At 39.9% G+C, this 19,386-nt stretch overlaps 1 protein-coding gene and 1 long non-coding RNA gene across 2 annotated transcripts in view; one reads left to right on the top strand and one right to left on the bottom strand.

The window, feature by feature from the left end:
• Positions 1 to 68: 68 nt before the first annotated feature.
• LOC111335785 (uncharacterized) lies at positions 69 to 2,849 on the bottom strand. The gene has a single exon (XM_022941780.2). It carries the CDS (start codon positions 2,670 to 2,672, stop codon positions 954 to 956), a length of 1,719 nt encoding a protein of 572 aa, XP_022797515.2. The 5' UTR covers positions 2,673 to 2,849; the 3' UTR covers positions 69 to 953.
• Positions 2,850 to 9,513: 6,664 nt separating this feature from the next.
• The window catches only part of LOC148730421 (uncharacterized), a 21,645-nt gene continuing 11,772 nt past the window's right edge, over positions 9,514 to 19,386 (top strand). The window contains exon 1 of the long non-coding RNA XR_016001045.1: positions 9,514 to 9,923. This is a non-coding gene — a long non-coding RNA (uncharacterized LOC148730421). The remainder of the gene's footprint in view (positions 9,924 to 19,386) is intronic.

The raw sequence follows: 19,386 nt of genomic DNA, 5'->3' as shown, positions 1-19,386 counted from the left end.
GTCGCCCTTTGCTCCCAAGTAACAGACACTCGATTCACAGGAGAAAGAGAGGAAATAGTTCTCTGTGGTAAATTTAAACTGATTAGTTTGTATTTTCGATGCAAATACGAATTGCTGGAGCCTCTTGACGCATCAGGACGACACAGGGCTGGATTTACAGTTTTCATAAACATACTGGAATAGTAAAACCGACGGAGATATTCAACTTAGCTTACAGTATCGATATATTACAAATTATACAGCCTTATACGACCTCTTTATCCAGGTCACTTTATAATCCTCAGACATGCAACAGTTATCTTTATGATATCATAATAATAAAGATTTTCTAGTAAAATGTTTTCAGCTTTTTCGACAATAATAAGTTATCCCGTGAATTCTTCACTAAAATCGTGACATATCGTCAGTCTTAAAATGAAACTCTTTGCAAAGCAATCTTCGCAGATCTTGGAATATTTTGGTTACTTAAATTTTTTTTTCTTGAAATTTTCGGGAGGGAAGACTAGGTCAATCGGTATCTACAAAATGTAGACGGCTTCAATTTACATATTTTATCTCAGTTCCAGCATGACTTTTTCGAGCTTGTTCACATGACTCATACTTCATAATTTATTTTTGATCGGGAAATTGAAACGACAAAGTCAAGAAATTTAGGGTTTTTTCGCTACATGTGTAATCCAGTCATTTGACAGAAAAGGAAGAATTGTCGGTTTTGTTCCTATGACTGTGGATGACCGGCATTGGAGTAAAAGTTCCTGAGGGCTTGTAACTACAACTGCGATAATTCTCGTGAAAGAGCAGTTTAAATTAACTGACTCTCGTTGTTGGCACTGATACTCGCGTGTGCGCGCCACGGAACGCGCGGAGCTCTATTGCATAACGACGCCTTTGTCTCAATTCATCACCACGGAACGACACATCGGCAGTTATTTTTGAAAAGTGCGTAGTTTGCCTCAACAGATTTCCATAAAAATGATTGAATGGAGAGTGTTTCGAAAAGTGTCAGCGAAGTCATCAGAATTCAAGCACATTTGATAAGAGAAAGGCTTTGGCTCGAACACAATCCCGTCAGACATCTCGTTCCTTCTCATTCTTCCCACTGGCCCTTCAATCAAGTCATACGCACTTAAGCTCTTACGTGTTTTGGCGGTTTTCTTTCCCGATCGAAACGAAGACACAATCTCCTGCCATCTTCGTTCATTTTCAAACAGGTTTAATTTTTCTGCGTGATCTAGGTATTCTTTTTGATTCACCCTGAAAACTAACAAAGCTGGTTTCGCTGTTGTGTTCTTTGCCCAGTTCAAAGCTTCATTGTTATTGTCAGTCAAATAGAATCCTGATCCACAGCTAAAGTCTCGCTTCTGTCGTCCTTGACACAAATCTATTCCACGAAATAAAATGTCGCAAGCGCTTTGATGATCAGTGCCATGAAATAGAACAACGCTCTTTCCGTCTTTGAATGACATCAAATCGCTGAGTTTAGAGCGGATAGTGCCAGAAGCGAGGGATTCCTCTGTCACGAGGTTTAGAATGTTGACTTCGCAAAGCAGATTGGCAACCTTTCCTTTCACGCCGATATTCCGTGGGAGTTGAAACCATGAATTTATTAAATTGCTTTGTAAGGGGAACCTTCGAATCACTGGAGACAGCAAAATATTATATTTGAACTCGTCTTCAATATAAATCTCTGCCAATTCGCACACATCGATATGTTGCTGCGTATTTCGCGCGCGCGCCACAATGGTTTCAGCACCTAAACTCAGAGGATCAAAACCAATAGAGGCAAGCAATTCCTTGCTAGAGCAGCTTTTGTCAGTTAAGCCAACAGATTCATAGTTATTTCGAAGGAAAGTCACGATCCAGTCGCAGAGTGTAAGATGGTCGCGGTCTTCTGGCGGTATATCTTCCAGGCGGTCAAGGAAGTCTAATTGAAGGCCGAGCAAAGCGCTTATACGATCCCAGTTAGAAAGAAATCTTAGCACGTCATCCTCCAACATTTCAAACTGAGATTTTTCTTTTTCCTCTAAGGCTTTGACGAGGGAACTTTTCAGGCGATCTTGGTAATTCATCATGATGTCAGTTGCTCGCTTTTCCCTGTCGAAGGGGCTTCGTTTGTGAATAAAGCCTCGATACTCCTTGATACTTTCATGGGCGCTGAGGATGGCGCGCTCGAAATCTCGGAGATCTTTGTTTCTCAGCTTATCTTGCTGCCAAATTAACTGAATTCTACGAAGCCAGAGCTTACATGTAAGCGAATGGACTTCAAGTTGCGTTACTAGAGAGATTTCTTCTTGAATTTCAAGCATTTCGATGGGAACTAAAACCTGAGTTTTGTTTTCCTCCTCTTTGAAAGAGCCTTCATCTTTTCTACCTTCCGGGGATATCTTTCTCCTGCTAGCTTCTTCTTTGAGAAATGCTCTCTTTGTAGCTTCGATCCTCTTTGCCGCATCTTGAATCTTCTTTTCTGCCTCGAGACGGGGAATTAGTTCGCTAAGCTTTTTGTCTTTCTGCGCTAAGGCTTTGAGATGAGACGAAAGGCAGTCGTCGTACTTGAGGCCAAGACGGGTTTCTGAGAAACCACTCTCAAGGCCACTGAATTCAACTGGCCGAAGTTTCGTCAATTCTTGGGGCACCTGGACGGACGGTGATGTTGCAGACGAAGGCGAAGCCATACGAAATATGTAGAAAGAAAGAATCGCATGTAGAATCTTGGCAACAATCCTACATGTTGGGTGGAAAGGTAAAATTGTGCTGTTGTCATGAGGGTTTGGTGAACAACGTGTCCAATCAAGTTAGGCGTCAGTGACGGTGGGAAGAAAACACATTTAAATCATTCCATTCGTGTAAACATGCTCTGTCAGCGCTTTCCTGAATGACCACAACCATGAACATATAAAGAACTAAATTCTCAAAACATACGTAAAACGTGTCAGCCAATGAGGACATTGAGTGACCTTACCGTTTTGGATTTCCGGTGTAATAGTGCCTGCATGAATATTTATGGTAAAGAGCTACTATCCTTTCTCGGAATCGATGATGTAAACAACCATTGAACCAGAAACGACCATTGTACGGGACTTCTATCACAATACAAAAATATTTCACTCAAATGGGGACGAAACCCTTCCATCTAGAAACTTAAAATACTATCTAGTGGATAAGTTAAGTAGTGGCGATTGCTTATTGTTGTGAGTCAGGAAATGATAATAAGGTTTTTCCCAGCCGGTCACAAAAATGCGGTGAAGAAAGAATGAGGCGTGAAAAAAAAACAAGGAAATTTAGTACCGCATTTTCTCGAATAATAGCCGTCCCTTGAATTAATCGCCTCCCTCGAATAATCGCCCCCTCCCCCTCCCCTTGCCATTGTCTCTTTCTTTTACTCCCTCCCTCTCCAGTTAAAAATTGGCATCTTGGGTAACAAACAAGCTTTTATTTAATTGCTCTGTGACCACTGAATGATTACAAAAGCACCTATTTTTTTACAGATTTTTCTGACAACGTTCATATACTTCACTTTTTCCTTTATTGCTTGGAGCGCTCCTTGTATTCAACACATAGTGTTCTTATTCCTTGTTCGCAATGAGTAAATCGCTGTAACAACAAGTCCGTTTTTTAAAGTCCGCTTTCCGATAACCTCGGCATCGTCTTCATTGCTATCTTCTGCATTCAGGAAAGTGCAAACGAGATGGGATAGTTCAATTGGTACATGCCCAACTGGAACATCAGAGCCGCCACTGCTGTCTTTTCCATCTTTATATAAACCGACCGCAAAGTCATCATATATGATTCAGGCTCTGACGCCGAAGATATTGACATTGAACATTGATTTATGAATATGCTTTTTGCATTTAACAAGGTGGATGAAAATGGCATCTCCTTGAACAACAGCAAATACACTGGCAATTTAACACAAAAATAAAAGATCTGTCAGACAGGGAAAATAACCATCTAATAAAACGAGGAGAGGGAAGTAAACAAAAAAAATATCACAAATTTCATTGCAGTGTGCAGTGGATGGTTCCAAGAGTTATGAAGGTAGATCCTGGACAAATGTTAGATTCGTCGTTTCGTTATGTCGAGTCGTTGTTTTCCGAGTTCGACTCGTCGAACTTTCAGTTCGTTTCGTCGTATTGCCAGTTCGATTCGTCGGCTGGCCTCTTCGACTAGTCGTTTTACGAGTCCGACTCGTCATCGACCACATCGGTTCTTCGTTTTATCGTTTCGTCATGGCGTTTCGTCGTTTCGTTATGTCGTTTCGTCGTTTCGTTAGGTCGTTTCGTCGTTTCATTATGTCGTTTCGTCGTTTCGACTTGTCCACTCAACAGGAGCTACCATTCAACTTAAATTACAGGAAATGTTACATTATTTCATACATGAATCATTAATGTGGTATGTATAATTTTCCCTCTGCCGAAGGAAATAGATCTTTAGAATAGCTACTTAATCTGCAGAAGCGTCCGAGTTATTTAGAAAAACGTATTTGCAGCTAAAAGTTAATGAATCACTTGGGCGAGCACCCTGGAGTAATTACCGCGGGAGTCTATCTGTTTGTGGAGGGTAGGAGGGTCAAGGGTTTCTTGTTGAGGGTCGAGGGTAACTTTTTTCCCCTTTTTTAAATTAATTAGAAGAAATTAAACCGAATTTGACTAAAATAATTCAAAATAATTGAAAAAAAAAAAAATTTTAAAGATACAGAGTACAAGTGGACCCATTTACTTTTACCCCAGAGTGCAAAGGAACCCTTTTCTGTTCCTTAGTAAGGTCTAACCATGAATACTGCTCTGAGATATGGTCCCCATATTCGCGTAAGAACACTGATAAGCTTGAAGGAATGCAGAGACGCACCACTAAATTTATTTTAAATACTAAGGATAGCTATGCAGCTCGTCTTGAGAAGTTAAATCTATTATCTTTGAAAGACAGAGAAGAGTTTTAATCGACATAACTTTCTCCTTTTAGGGCACTGAAAGGGTTTGTTGACATTGATGTTTCACCTTTTGTGGATTATTACTCTAGTTTAGATTATTGTTCCTTGAAACATTATGATCATCTGATGTTAAAAAAAATATATACAAGGGCTAATTCCCTTAAATATTCCTATTTCCATCGAATAGTAGTTTCTTGGAATATGTTGCCTGTTGACATTCGCACTGCAAATTGTACTGGGAATTTTAAATTTAATGTGAAGAAATTTCTTGTGGGCAAATCATGATTTTATTTGTCCTTATTATAACAGTATCTCATTCGTACTATATGTATTGGGTGATCTGCTGTTACATGGGGTATGGGACTCTTGCAGATTCTCCTATGGCTTTTTAAAAATTTTTTTTGGTTAATTAACTGTATCATACCAGCATTTGTGTATTTATGCCATTAAATTGTAATAAATAAAATAAAGAAATAAATAAATTAGCTCTTTTTATAGGTTGAAATCACTCCAAAAAGTAGCAAGTGGAGAAGGGGTGAGACAGTGAATAGCATGTGGCCAGTTCGTTTCCAAAAACCTGATTACTTTTCAAAGAATTAAATTAAGAACCCACAGAAATCTCATATTCGATCATAAATCTGGTTAAATTTCATGTGTTACTGTAACATCATGGAGCGAAGAAATGTGGTATATACACAGCTGAAAGCATGAACTGATTCTTAAATGACTTGGCTGACTCAACTTGAACACAGTCAAGTAGTGAGAGTGTTGACATAATTTGACGTGTAGTCACTGAAAGGCATGAAACATTTGCAAAACTTCAAAAGCAAAGACATACTTTGATTTTACTTGTATGAATTAATCAAGTTTGAAAACATAACAGATTACCATTTGGCTTGAAACTCCCCTAATGCCAACCAAAGAGACCATATGAGAGATTTCCATTTGTAGTAGTAGTAGCAGTAGTAGTAGTAGTAGTAGTAGTAGTAGTAGTAGTAGTAGTAGTAGTAGTAGTAGTAGTAGTAGAAGTAGTAGTAGTAGTAGTTGCAGTAGTAGTAGTAGTAGTAGTAGTAGTAGTAGTAAAACTTTATTTCAACTTGGATTGAATAGTGTACAAGCACTTCTCTGAGAAATAAATAGAGTGAAAAATATATGTACAATTAAAGAAGAAAGAGAAAAAGAGAACAGATGTATATATGCTTGTAAAATCTAGGCAGTTGTTTCTAAAAAAAACAAATTCCATAATTTGGGCGCAAGAAATTTGAAGGAGTTTTTCCCATAAGATGTAGTATTTATACACATGGTAACTGCAACCTGTTTATACCTCTAGGCCCATTAATGTTGGTTCTCGTTGTAAATAATGCTGCTACGTAGGCAGCTGCGGCTGCTCGAAATGACTTGTGAACTAAAATCAATATATGAAAAAGTCTTTTCATTCTCAAGCTGACAAGGTTTGGACTTTCCAAAAGCACCTCGTATGTACCTACTTTTTCACCAAGGATTATTAGTAAAACATGTTTATTAAGGAGTTCTAGTTTTTTCCCAATTCCTAGCACAGTGCTTTAGCAGTGGAAGTGTGGCATACTAAAAGCCTCAGTAAAGCCGTGCTTTAGTTGAGGGTCCAAATCTTTTAATTACTTGAATTAAAACGTAACATGTACTGCTAAAATTAGAATTGAGTGCTAATGTCGAGTCTCTCCTACCGTGAAAAAAAGAAGATGATGAAAAGTAACCCACCCATTCTATTCGCTGTACGATGAAGTGCTAACGCTAAAAACGTCGGAATCATGCATTATCATCCGCTCGTTCAAACGCCAAAAACTATCATATCATCTCGTCGAATTTAAATATGTCTAAAATTATTCTCAAGGTACTGTTCCAGGAGTTCTCTGGGAAAATCTATGCTGGGACGACCCCTACATCCTGTAAACTTAAACAACCGCCTTTACAATGAGTTGTCACTGCCACCAAGAACAACAAACAAGCTCTTTGTAACAAACACTCCAGCTGAGGAGGAATGTTAAATAACGAAGATGCACGAACTAGAATATAGAAGACTCTGTCAAGGTGTGTTACTAGGTATCCAATTCCATTGTCACTTTCATGAAAACGATCATTCCCACGACACAAGACGAATTCTATGCTGTGGCGTAAGTCGCTCTTCAAAGGATCCATTTCCTTCAGCAGAGAGCAAATTATAGATACCACATTAATGATTCATGTAAGAGCGTATGGAATCAAGTAATTCTTCATGTAATTTAGGTTGAATTATAGCTCCTGTTGAGTGGACAAGTCGAAACGACGAAACGACATAACGAAACGACGAAACGACCTAACGAAACGACATAACGAAACGACGAAACGCAATGACGAAATGGCGAAACGACAAAACGACGAACCGATGTGGTCGATGACGAGTCGGACTCGTAAAACGACGAGTCGAAGAGGCCAGCCGACGAATCGAACTGACAATACGACGAAACGAACTGAAAGTTCGACGAGTCGAACTCGGAAAACAACGAAACGACGAAACGCCATAACGAAACGACGAATCGAACATTTTGTCCAGGATCTACCTTCATAAAGATTAGCGATGACGTTGTCAAGTACGAGTCCTGCTTAGCCATATGCAAAATTCCGCCTTCCTTTCCTCCCTTTCGGGCGATAAATGATGACTAATCTCAAAAAGTATAAATCGATAGAAATCAATAGCTTCATTCCGAAATCACGCTTTTATTTTTTACGGTTTCGTTGCTTGTGATGACTCGTCGACTCATCTCATTTAACAACCAGTTCATGCGTCAGGGTATGTTTCCCGAGATATGTAGCTCGAGGGAAGCTTGGCCAGACGAAAGTTACCAAAGAGTTGCTCGTAGCCAAGAGTAACCCTAGCTTCCTAAAAACGCGAGATTCACTCTTTGCACCGCGTCTTTTACATTTAATTTATTTACGAGTAGTCGAGAATACTGAGAGAGACCTTCTAGTCCCTCTATAGTTAATTGCTGTTCGAATCATGGAATCAATAAGGAAAAATTAATCAACCCGTAGCTTTGGTTATCCAATGCTGTTTATGGGGTCTGTCGATGTCCACTGCAGCAAACCTTAAAAAACGATGGCTTTTTACTCTCTTCAGAGGCTCGACCGCTGATAAGTAAACGAAGGTTCTAGATGAAGAATGGCGGACATGTTGCGTTCGCGTGTTTATTCAGCACGTCGATATGATGCCATCAGATCCTAGAAGGCGACTCAGTGCTCGAAACACCTCAATTTTGGAAATCTATCTTACAACATGACCAAATTTCATCTTCTGCACAAACAAAAAAGATACATCATTGCCAAATGCAATTTCTTTTAAGAGAGGATAAACACGCTACCCAATGTTCCTCGTTTGCTAGACAATGCCATGAACTGTTCATCTATGATAAAGTTTAGTAAAATGCAGTCTCTGGAACTAATCTCTTACATATTTTTACTTGTCCGTGTAATTTCCATTTAGAGATCTGTTTAGAAAAAAGCTTTTTATTTCATCTTAAAAATGTTTAAATTAGGGTCCACTACGTATTTTTAATGGTGAATATACAGTAGCAACTTCCGCTCAATCAGATCAGATTTGTAGCCCTAAGCTCCGATGGGTAACTTATGAACTGAAAAACTTCTAAAGAATTTAGCAACTAATCAGGTAAGATTATAGACCGAACAGATATATCGAAATTAAAGCGGATCAAAACCTTCATGGAACTCACAAAGGTGGGAAACTAAGCTCCTACAGACAACATGGGGTAACTCTTAGTGGTGTATCTTGGATGACAGTTTAATTGTTACAGTTAGGAAACCATCATTGCTTGCTTCCCATGTGGCCACGCTCTTTTAATTAAAGTTACCCTCTAATTTTGCTTATTTCATGAGAAATTTTCTACGCAGAGAGAAAGATAATTTCAAATTAAAATGTCTTTTTAGAGGGTTAAATCTCGTACCATCCGAACCAAGTAAAGCGAGTTTGTTCAGACGTATATTTCTTGCAAGAAACGATTTGATTGGTATTCAGGATATTGAGACGCGCCAGGAAATTAGGGGTACTTACCATTTGGCCAAAAAACTCGGAAATTTCGGTTTAAGGTCAAATGGTAAGGTAATTTTCCGGAAATTCCCCTCGGAAATTGTGGAGTACCTTCAGAGGTACTCCTCTTTTTCCATTTGGAACGGAAGGTCATAAAATTCCGTTTCCAGGCCTTTCCGCTTGGGTTGCCTTGGGTTGGAGCGGGACGAGACGCCTGATGGATAAATGGTAAGCTCAATCTCATCCGGTTGGTCCATGAATTCGGAAACTCCCTACCTTTATGCCACGGTTACACCAATTGGATTTTTCTTACAAATGGTAAGCACCCTATAGACCACTTTCATAAATGGCTGCTGGATTAATATTCTTTTGTTGGGCCAACTTTCATTTTGGTCGCGGAGGATCTGGGGTTCAGTTAAACAAAATTCAAGATGGCGATCACTCTGAAACTACCGAAGGCGAACTAATTATTTCAATAAAAGAGGCACTGAAGCAAGAGAAATCAAAATTTGAGCGGCGAATATCAAACGCGAAAAAAACTAAGAAACTTAGATACTACAATCAAAGAGCTTAACAAGCTTGCTGAAGCGGTAGTGAATGTTGGGTTTGAAACGTGATGCTAATCCAGTTCCTGTCGCTAGAACCTTCTACACCGTAGATATTATCAAGTAATTGTCACTTTCAAACAAGGCCTTACTTACTTACTTAAGCCACTGTGGTTAATAAGCCCCCAGCTGCTATGTCCGTGAGGGAAATTGTTATTACCGCTAGGTTTTGTGTACGTGCTCTTTGGATAGTTATAACCACGAGGTTTTACTAGTTAGATTAGTTCAAGTGTAGATTTCACTGCGTCACCTTCTACTCGGCATTGGGCCATAGCTTCTCTACACTGTTACTCATCTACTCTACCAGTCAAGTTCAGTGCGTGTGCAAACCAAAGTGAGTAATCTATTCCTTGTCTTTTATTAGGCTTAGTTTTTGAGTTCTCTGTTGTTCGTCGTTCCAGTTAGGTTTCCTTTTATCACCTAACAATGGCCTATCGTTATTAAATCGGTTCGTTAGTTCGTATCTCGGAATCGCGCTTGATTAGGTCCATATCTCCAATATAGGGTTATTTTGCCATAAAGTACCGTTCAAGTTGCATACCATGTAGCTTATTAATCGTTTCTTCCTGTCTTCCCTGCGATCAGTGCAAGTATCGATTATGCTACGCTTTCGTGTTACGGACGTTATTGCGAATGTTTAACCGCGCAAACATGATAGCGAGGTTAGTGTTGAGTCGCGTTGCGAGTTCTAGTGAGAGTTTAGTGAAATGTGGTGGTGCTCTGTCCTTTTCATCGAGATATTTCGACAATGAACGATACTTTCCCTACGCAGGATATTCCTCCTTCTTCTTCGAAAGGAAGAGGAAGACACTGTGCCGCTTTTTGGTTGTGCTAATAGCTATTATGACACAGCAGGCAATCCAACAGGTCTGCATTTCTTCTAGTTTCCGAATGACTTCCAGCAGTGAATCAGATGGTGCAATCTCCTGAATCGCCAGCATGGAAAGGACGGATTCTTCATCACAAAATCAATTTTTTTGTGCTCAGAACATTTCAAAAAAGAAGACATGCGAAAAAACGTGGGCAGGTCGCTGGAAATTGGTGAAAGGTTTATAATGTTTCTACGGTTGTTTTGTTGCTTGGATACCGAAAGAAAATGCCTGCTTTGATTTTCGGTATTGAAGTGTTTATGTTGGGATTTTTGTTTTGGGGGGGGATTTTATTCTCCTTATTAAAAATGTGATATTTATATTTCTTTGTGTACTGTGGTCTTATACGATATCTGTGAACTGAATGTAAAATTATAAAATTGTAATGTACAATTAAAATGTAAAATTATAAATTTATAAAATGATGAGTTTAATTATTATATATATGGGCAGAACCATCTCGATTTAACTGGTCAGTACCGAAAAAACTATGGAAAATGCCTGCTAAAAGGGTCCCGGTAGCAACTGTGACAACTGAAGGAGAGTCATTTGAAGTTGAACAGGAATTATTTCACCAAGAAGTTAAAGCACCTGTGTCAACTGTCAGTGCTGCTTCACCTTCACCAGCTCAAATTTAATGCTCAAATTGATTTAGGTGTAATCTTTCCTTACATTAAGAAATATTAATATTAATGTTGTTAGTACTCAGGGAAAAAAAGATGATGTTGGGCTTGTAAAATCAAGATAAGGTACCATTGTACACTGTGTAAATAAGGGAAGTGATTGGCATGACAATAAAACGCGAGTTAAACTATGTCTTTATGGGAAGGAGCTTCAAAATTCTATTCTTCAAACATAACATTTCGAAGAGCCTATTGACAATAATTCACATTATTATTCACAGGAGAAAAAATAAACAGTTCTGTACAGTCTAAAATAATCTTAGTTGTTGCATATTGAGCAAACTCTTGCAGCATATTTTTGTGAACAAGTTCTTGTGCTGGAAATGGGAAAGGTTCTTTCAGTTCCACATAGTTAAGATTAATCCATGTAATGCAGATTCTGGACACCAGGCTCTTGCTGATCCCAAATCTATCAGCAAGATCTTGTACAAATAACCCAGCCTTTAGTCTCATAAGTATGAGCAAAAATTCATCCAAGAATGACAGTTTCTTGAAGGCCCCGGCTTACTTCTGTTATCATCTGTTTGGTATGGCTGACTCTCTTTCGACAATTTCTCTCCTTTCCAGTACTGCATCTTTGCCAGCACTGGGTCAATAAAATTATAGAAGCTTATGAGTGCTCCATAGTTTGGGAATCCAGTATAAAATAGAACTGCAGCCTCATCATCTTTAATTTTGTCAATTGAAAATTGGCACGCCAATAAATATCCCCCTCATTTTCAACTTCACTTAGTTTTTCTTTCAAGTCAGCTAATTGTACTTGCAGTAGCTCTATTTCCCGTTGCAGCTTAAGAACATCTGATTGTTGCAGGGCTGGTGAAGATGAAGCAGCATTGACAGTTGACACAGCTGCTTCAACTTCTTGGTGAAATAATTCCTGTTCAACTTCAAATGACTCTTCTTGAGTTGTCACAGTTGCTACTGGGACCCTTTAAGCAGGCATTTTCCGTGTTTTTTTCGGTACTGACTAGTTTAATCGAGATGGTTCTGCCCATATATATAATAATAAACTCATGATTTTATTAAATTTTTAATTTTACATTTTAATTTTACATTATAATTTTATAATTTTACATTCAGTTCACAGATATCGTATAAGACCACAGTGCACAAAGAAATATAAATGTCACCTTTTTAATAAGGAGAAAAAAATCCCAGCATAAACACTACAATACCGAAAATCAAAGCTCCATTTTCTTTTGGTATCCAAGCAACAAAACAACCGTACAAACATTATAAACCTTTAACCAATTTCCAGCGACCTGCCCACGTTTTTTCGCATGTCTTCTGTTTTGAAATGTTCTGAGCACAAAGAAGTTGATTTTGTGATGAAGAATCCGTCCTTTGCATGCTGGCGATTCAGGAGATTGCACCATCTGATTCGCTGCTGGACGTCATTCGGAAACGAATGACGTCCAGCAGCGAAACTAAGTGAAGTTGAAAATGAGGGGGAGATTTATTGGCGTGCCAATTTTCAATTGACAAAAGAAATGCAGACCTGTTGGATTGCCTGCTGTGTCATAATAGCTATTAGCACAACCAAAAAGCGGCACAGTGTCTTCCTCTTCTTTTCGAAGAAGAAGGAGGAATATCCTGCTTAGGGAAAGTATCGTTCATTGTCGAAATATCTCGATGAAAAGGACAGAGCACCACCACATTTCACTAAACTCTCACTAGAACTCGCAACGCGACTCAACACTAACCTCGCTATCATGTTTGCGCGGTTACACATCCAATATGGCGCCGGTAACTGTAAAAAGGGCTCTTGCGAATGTTAGTGTTAGTTTCTTCGTTTATATTATTTTATCTTTGCACTTCAATACGCTAGTCACGTTAGCTTCTATTTTCATTATTGTATTTCAGTTCGAACCGGCATACGGTTTACAACATACGATTTTCGGATAAGCCTACAGCACGTAGTTTAATTCTACCTTCGTCTTAGCACGCGCTATTCGTCTATGGAACATTGACCTCCGTCAATATTAAACTCTGATCATATCGTAGTCAGAAGTTCTTGTCGAGTTCGTCTTAACGATATGCACTGCATGCTCTTGTATGTGGTTACTTGTATTCTTGGTCTGCTATATTCTGTCCTTGTAAATCACAGTGAAAGCGAAGTTTGGAGGTATTCGTGAGCGACCTAAATATAGCATCGGCCAACTTTACCCCATTCTAAAAAGAAGCATGATTCGCGCAAAGACTGTGATATATCGCCTCATAGCTCAAGAATGAGCAAACTACATCCGTGGATGGTTTGCTTCGAACTTCCCATGCCACGGGAGGTCTTCGATCTTTTGCAAAAGGAGATTCTTAGTGTAACAAGGTATGGGATAGAGGTTGAAACCAAACCGGTAACAAAAAGTCAAAAATTGCATGGATCAGTGGCTATAACATTTTCAAGCCTGAGAAGGTTATGCAACCTTTTTGACCAATTTGAAGGTTGTGGTGGGTTCAGAAAACAACTTAGCGAAGGGAAAGGAGAGGCAAAGCTTATTGTCAATGATCAGAAGAAGGGAACTATGATCTACAATGGTAAAGAGGAGATTTTTAGAGCAAAATTTCACTATGGATAATGGAATTCTTTTGGGATCAGTCAACATTGAATAGAGGACTCATATTAATGACACTTGCCATTGCTCAATCATTTTCCTTTAATGATTTCAGAGACAAACATCTCAATAGTCCCCGATCAAGTTTTTTTACACAAATATATACTTTATCATCTTAAACTGAATTCATGTTTGTTGATTACAATGTGGTTTGTCTGACATAATAACTAAACACTAAAATTGCATGGAACACCTAACTGATTTACAGTTTATTGTTTAACTAACAGCCCTTTATTTAGAATAGGACATCCTTTAATGATAAGATGTTATATAACAATTACACATTACAAGGCTGTGCTGTAAGAAAAACTTTGGCTGCCCCTAAGCATTATTAACAACTACAATTCCAAATCTGTCAGGTGAAAACATAGCCTACATTGTTACACATAATATAATATTATATAATTAGTCAACTCAATTGAATGTATAAGTCTTCTAGGGAAGCCAGGTGATTGCTATACGGTACAGCCTTCCATGATGTTATATCCGGGTATCCATGGATATTGCAGGCTTGGCTGCTAAGCCGAATGACGTTTTGGATACGTTGGATCTGACTAATTTCGGTGTAAACTCTTCATGTATATTGGAGTCTGTTCCGTTACAATTAAAGACTTTGCGACACTACAAATTGGCGACGAGGATAAAAGACAATCGGATAACAGGCCAAGATGAGTTTTGAAAGGTTTTCGTTGTCACCAGTTAATTTAGAGGCGACAAACTTGGCGGATGAGTGGAAGTTTTGGCTCGATGCTTTCGACAACTACCGAATTGCTACGAAATTAGATAAGGAAAGCGACGACGTTCAAAAAGCTACTCTTCTACATCTTGCGGGGACGGGAGTCCAGCGTTTGCTCTCAGGTTTGCCGGGAGAGAACAAGAAATTTGAGGAAGTTAAACAAGCGTTGAGTGCACATTTTCAGCCGAAGAGAAACAAGTGGGCAGAGAGGCACAAGTTTCGAAAACGTGCTCAACTTCAACATGAATCACTTGATACCTTCATTGCAGAGTTACGTATGCTGAGTTTAACATGCGACTTTGGGGAAGCAACTGATGATAATATTCCTGGTCAAGTTATAGAGAAGTGTTCTGACGGATATCTACGAGAAAAGCTACTACAACAAGGAGAGACTCTTACACTGGAAAGAGCCCAGACGCTCGGGAGAGCAATTGAATCAGCAAAGAAGGATACACAGCTACTTGGGGGTCACGGGGCCCAAAACGTTCCTGGAAAATCTGATGTTAATGCGGTAAGATCTTCAGTAAATAAAGCGAAAGAAAAAGCCTGCTTTCGATGTGGAAAAACGGATCATCTTGCTAATAACGAAAGGTGCAAAGCTAGGAATGCACAGTGCATAAAATGTAAGAAGACTGGTCACTTTTGGAAATATTGCAGATCAAGAGAATCAGAGAATAAAGAAGATGTAAAGTTTGTCCAGCCAGTCCAGCAACAGTCAGATAAGTCTAACCCTGAATATGTTTTGTATACTACTAATAATGAGGGGCTGGGTGTTGAAACTGATGTTGAAATCAATGGTAAACTTGTTCAAATGATGATTGACACTGGCTGTGCTAAAACCTTGATCCCGAAACAGTGGTTTAGAAACAACCTGAACATTCCTCTTAACCCAACCAATGTCAAGTTCTCAGCTTTTGGTGGAGGAGACCTCAAGTGTTTAGGAGTATTTGATGCTAAACTGAGATGCAATAAGATGGAAGTAATGGAGCCAGTGTATGTGATCGATGTGGAAGGTCCCCCCCTGTTGGGAAGAAGCGCCCTGTCCACCCTAAACCTTGTAAAAATCCATGCAGTAGGGGAGAGCCCAACCAAGGCGAGGGAGAAGATCTATCAGGAGTATGAAAATCTCTTCAAGGAAGAGCTCGGAGACTTTAAGAATTATGAGTACAAAATTAAAATCAATTCAGATGTCCCTCCCAAGGTACAAAAACAAAGGCCAGTCCCAGCACCCTTAGAGGAGAGATTGAAACAAGAAATAGAGCGAATGATCCAAGAAGATGTGATTGAAGAAGCGACAGGAGCATCGTGGATATCACCTGTGCAGATTGTCTACAAGGGGAATGGAGAATTGAGAGTGTGCGTTGATCTCAGGGAAGCTAATAAAGCAGTGATAAGAGAGCGGTTTCCAATTCCTAGAATCCAAGACCTGTTACGGCAACTGAGTGGGGCTCGGATGTTTTCGACTCTGGATCTAAGGAAAGTATATTGGCAGGTTCGCCTAGCGGAAGAATCTAGAGAAATTACATCGTTCATAGCCGCAGGCAAAGTGTATCAGTTCAAAAGGCTGCCCTTCGGACTTGCGTCAGCACCAAAGGTGTACCAAAGGGTCATGAGCATAGTGTGTGAAGGCTTATCAGGTGTGCTTAGCTACTTTGATGATGTTGTGGTGTACGGGTCAACACCAGAAGAACACTGGAAGAATCTTCGTGCAGTTATGGCTAAACTTCAAGACTGTGGCCTTCGTCTCAATGCAGACAAGTGTGCCTTGGGCATGTGTGAGCTGAAATTTCTAGGACACGTCATCTCTGCTGAGGGCATTAAGCCTGACCCTGACAAGGTAAAAGCCATTGCAGATGCACCAGTACCTCAAAACCAAGCTGAGCTGAGATCATTTCTGGGAAGCATTACATACCTTACACAGTTTGTTTCCAACCTTGCAACAGTGATCACCCCCTTACGATATCTTACGCAGAAAGGTGTGGTGTGGAAATGGAGTACAACAGAATCCAATGCCTTTGAGGAAGTTAAAGAGCTTCTGATTAAAGCACCATGCCTTGCACACTACTCATTGGAAGCCGAGACCAAACTTGTAGTAGATGCCAGCCCAGTCGGTCTTGGGTGTGTCTTGCTGCAAAATGTTGACAGCCGTTGGCAGCCCATATCTTATGCGTCCAGAAGTCTAACTGCTGCAGAGAAGAGATATTCGCAGATCGAACGAGAGGCAATGGCTGTGCTGTTCGGATTGCAGAAGATGCATTCTTACATTTATGGTCCCCACGTTGTCGTCTCGACTGATCATAAACCACTGCTTGGCGTATTCAATAAAAACACTCAATCAATTCGCCTTGAACGGATTGCTTTGAGATGTCAGGACTATGACTTCACACTCACTTATGAACCTGGATCTGAGAACATTGCAGATGGACTGTCAAGATTACCTTTGAACGCTACTGTTACAGAAACAAGTTTTGTTGAGGAGCATGTACACTTTGTCAAAAGTGCTGATGCTTTGCTCTCAATTGATGAAATAAAAGAGGCTGGAGAGTCTGACCCTGAATTACTAGAGGTGGTGAAGGTACTTGATGGAACCCAGAACCTGGTAAATAATAAATGGAAACATTTTAAAGATGAACTGAGCTTTGCACAGGGCCTACTGTGGCGAGGTCGACGAATTTATGTTCCTGAGAAGTTGAGAAAAAAGGCATTGACCTTGGCACATGAGGCTCATCAAGGTATTGTGCGTTGCAAGCAACGCCTTCGTAGAATTCTGTTCTGGCCGGGGATGGACTCTGACATCTACATCATGACTGTTGTTGATTACAGAAGCAAATGGCCCGAGGCTATTGTTCTTAAGCGTATTACAAGTGAGAGTATAGTCACTGCACTTGCAGATATATTTGCACGATTTGGAAATCCAAAAGTTCTGATCACGGACAATGGACGTCAGTTCGTAGCTGAGGAATTCCAAGACTTCATGAAGGCAAATGGAATACAGCACAGAAGAGTATCACCCTATTTTCCACAAGCAAATGGGCAGGTCGAAAGATTTCATAGGTACCTAAAGCACAGTATCAGAGCAGCAGAGTTAGATGGTCTATCCTGGACAGAGGTTCTGCCCACAATCCTGCAAGTTTACAGATCCACTCCACATGCCGGGACTAACATGACCCCGGCTAAACTGTTTCTCAACAGAGAGATAACAACAAAGTTGCCAACAGTACCAGAAATGGATCAGAACAACCCTGAAGAGAGGTACAAGGAATACCAGAGGAAGTTATGTGAGTATACTGATGCCAAGCGACATGCACAACAACATAACCTAGTACCTGGGGATATTGTATTTGTAGCAAATACAAAATCTGGAAAATTGATTCCCACGTTTGGTCATCAGAAGTATGTCATTGTTCGTAGCAAAGGACCAGATACTTTTGAACTTGTCAATGCTGAGACTGGACAGCATCTCACTCGTAATGTGAAGTTTCTTAGTAGAGTTCCACGCATGGAGCTACCAGTTAATGATGACAATGACAACGGCTGCTTGGAGTCGGAAGAGTTCGCTGGGGCAGCAATGCCTCCTTTGGATCAACTCGGATCTACAGTCTCGGATGATAGGAATCCCGCAGATAGTGGTCCTCCCGACTCAGCAATGGAATTGAGACGTTCAACTCGAACACCAAAGCCAAAGAGAGATGCTGACTTTGTTTATGACTAGAACATTGTTTTAGTTCTTCTATGTTAAGTTGCGTTGTTAGAGTGGACTTTGAACTTTAAATAGGTTAGGATGGGATGTTATATCCGGGTATCCATGGATATTGCAGGCTTGGCTGCTAAGCCGAATGACGTTTTGGATACGTTGGATCTGACTAATTTCGGTGTAAACTCTTCTTGTATATTGGAGTCTGTTCCGTTACAATTAAAGACTTTGCGACACTACACATGACATACTCAGGATAACATTGCATCTTGAGGTAATACATGCTAAATTCATTTGGAGTACCTCAAACATTCTTGTGTTGGTTTGCCATCACATACACATGGTTCGTACAACTTTAGACAAACAAAATTCAAGGACTCTTTAAGGACTTTTCAAGGACAAAAAATGATTTTCTAGGACTAAGTTTTATTCATAAATCTAAACCATTTACGATTGAATACACATTTGCCCATCGCTCAATTAAATCGAAAACAAAGGGAATTGAAAAATTCATCGACCAAAACATAGCCAAACCACTGCATGTTTACGTTGCCCCTTAAAACAAAAGCACATGGCGGACTACCCCACATCGGAGCCTCGCGCATGATTACGAATCAACTTAACGGCCTGCTCCCAGTTGGCTTGTTAGCTCAATTGGTAAGAGCGCTGCACTAGTATCGCAGAGGTGAGTGGTTCGAATCCCGTACAGGCCTGATTTTTTTTCAGGTCTGATTTTCGCTATTACTTAAATAGCGCTATCTACTGCGAGGATCGTGCATCATAGGTATCTAATACCGCAGTTCAAAATATATGAACTTCATATATTTCATTGTATCAGAATAAGCAATGTTAACTATCAGCTTCTTTATTCAAGCTACAATAGCAGTAATGTTGGGGATCCTTACAAAAGCGGGTAGGAATAAGAGTGTAACGTGACTGATGATAGGCTAAAAGTGAGGGTCGCTTGACAGGAAGCTATAACTTGCTAATGTGGTCATGTCTAAAATCCTGATACCGACGTTGTTTGTACTGGCTGTTTCTGGCAAAGCTAGCAATTTGCACATGTTTAGCTTCCCTGCCCTGTATTGTGTCGTTGATACCCAACCCTGTACCATACTTGTGAAACATTAGCTTGGAGTGGGCGTAGACTTAATGTCCAATAGTCCATACAGTGCCTGATACTAAAGAAGCAAACAAAGCAGCTGC

Source organism: Stylophora pistillata, chromosome 5 (genome assembly GCF_964205215.1).
Source record: "Stylophora pistillata chromosome 5, jaStyPist1.2, whole genome shotgun sequence".
In the NCBI taxonomy this organism is placed as follows: Eukaryota; Metazoa; Cnidaria; class Anthozoa; order Scleractinia; family Pocilloporidae; genus Stylophora; species Stylophora pistillata.
The sequence above is the reverse complement of the archived record's forward strand: the minus strand, read 5'-3'. Positions and strand labels throughout refer to the sequence as shown.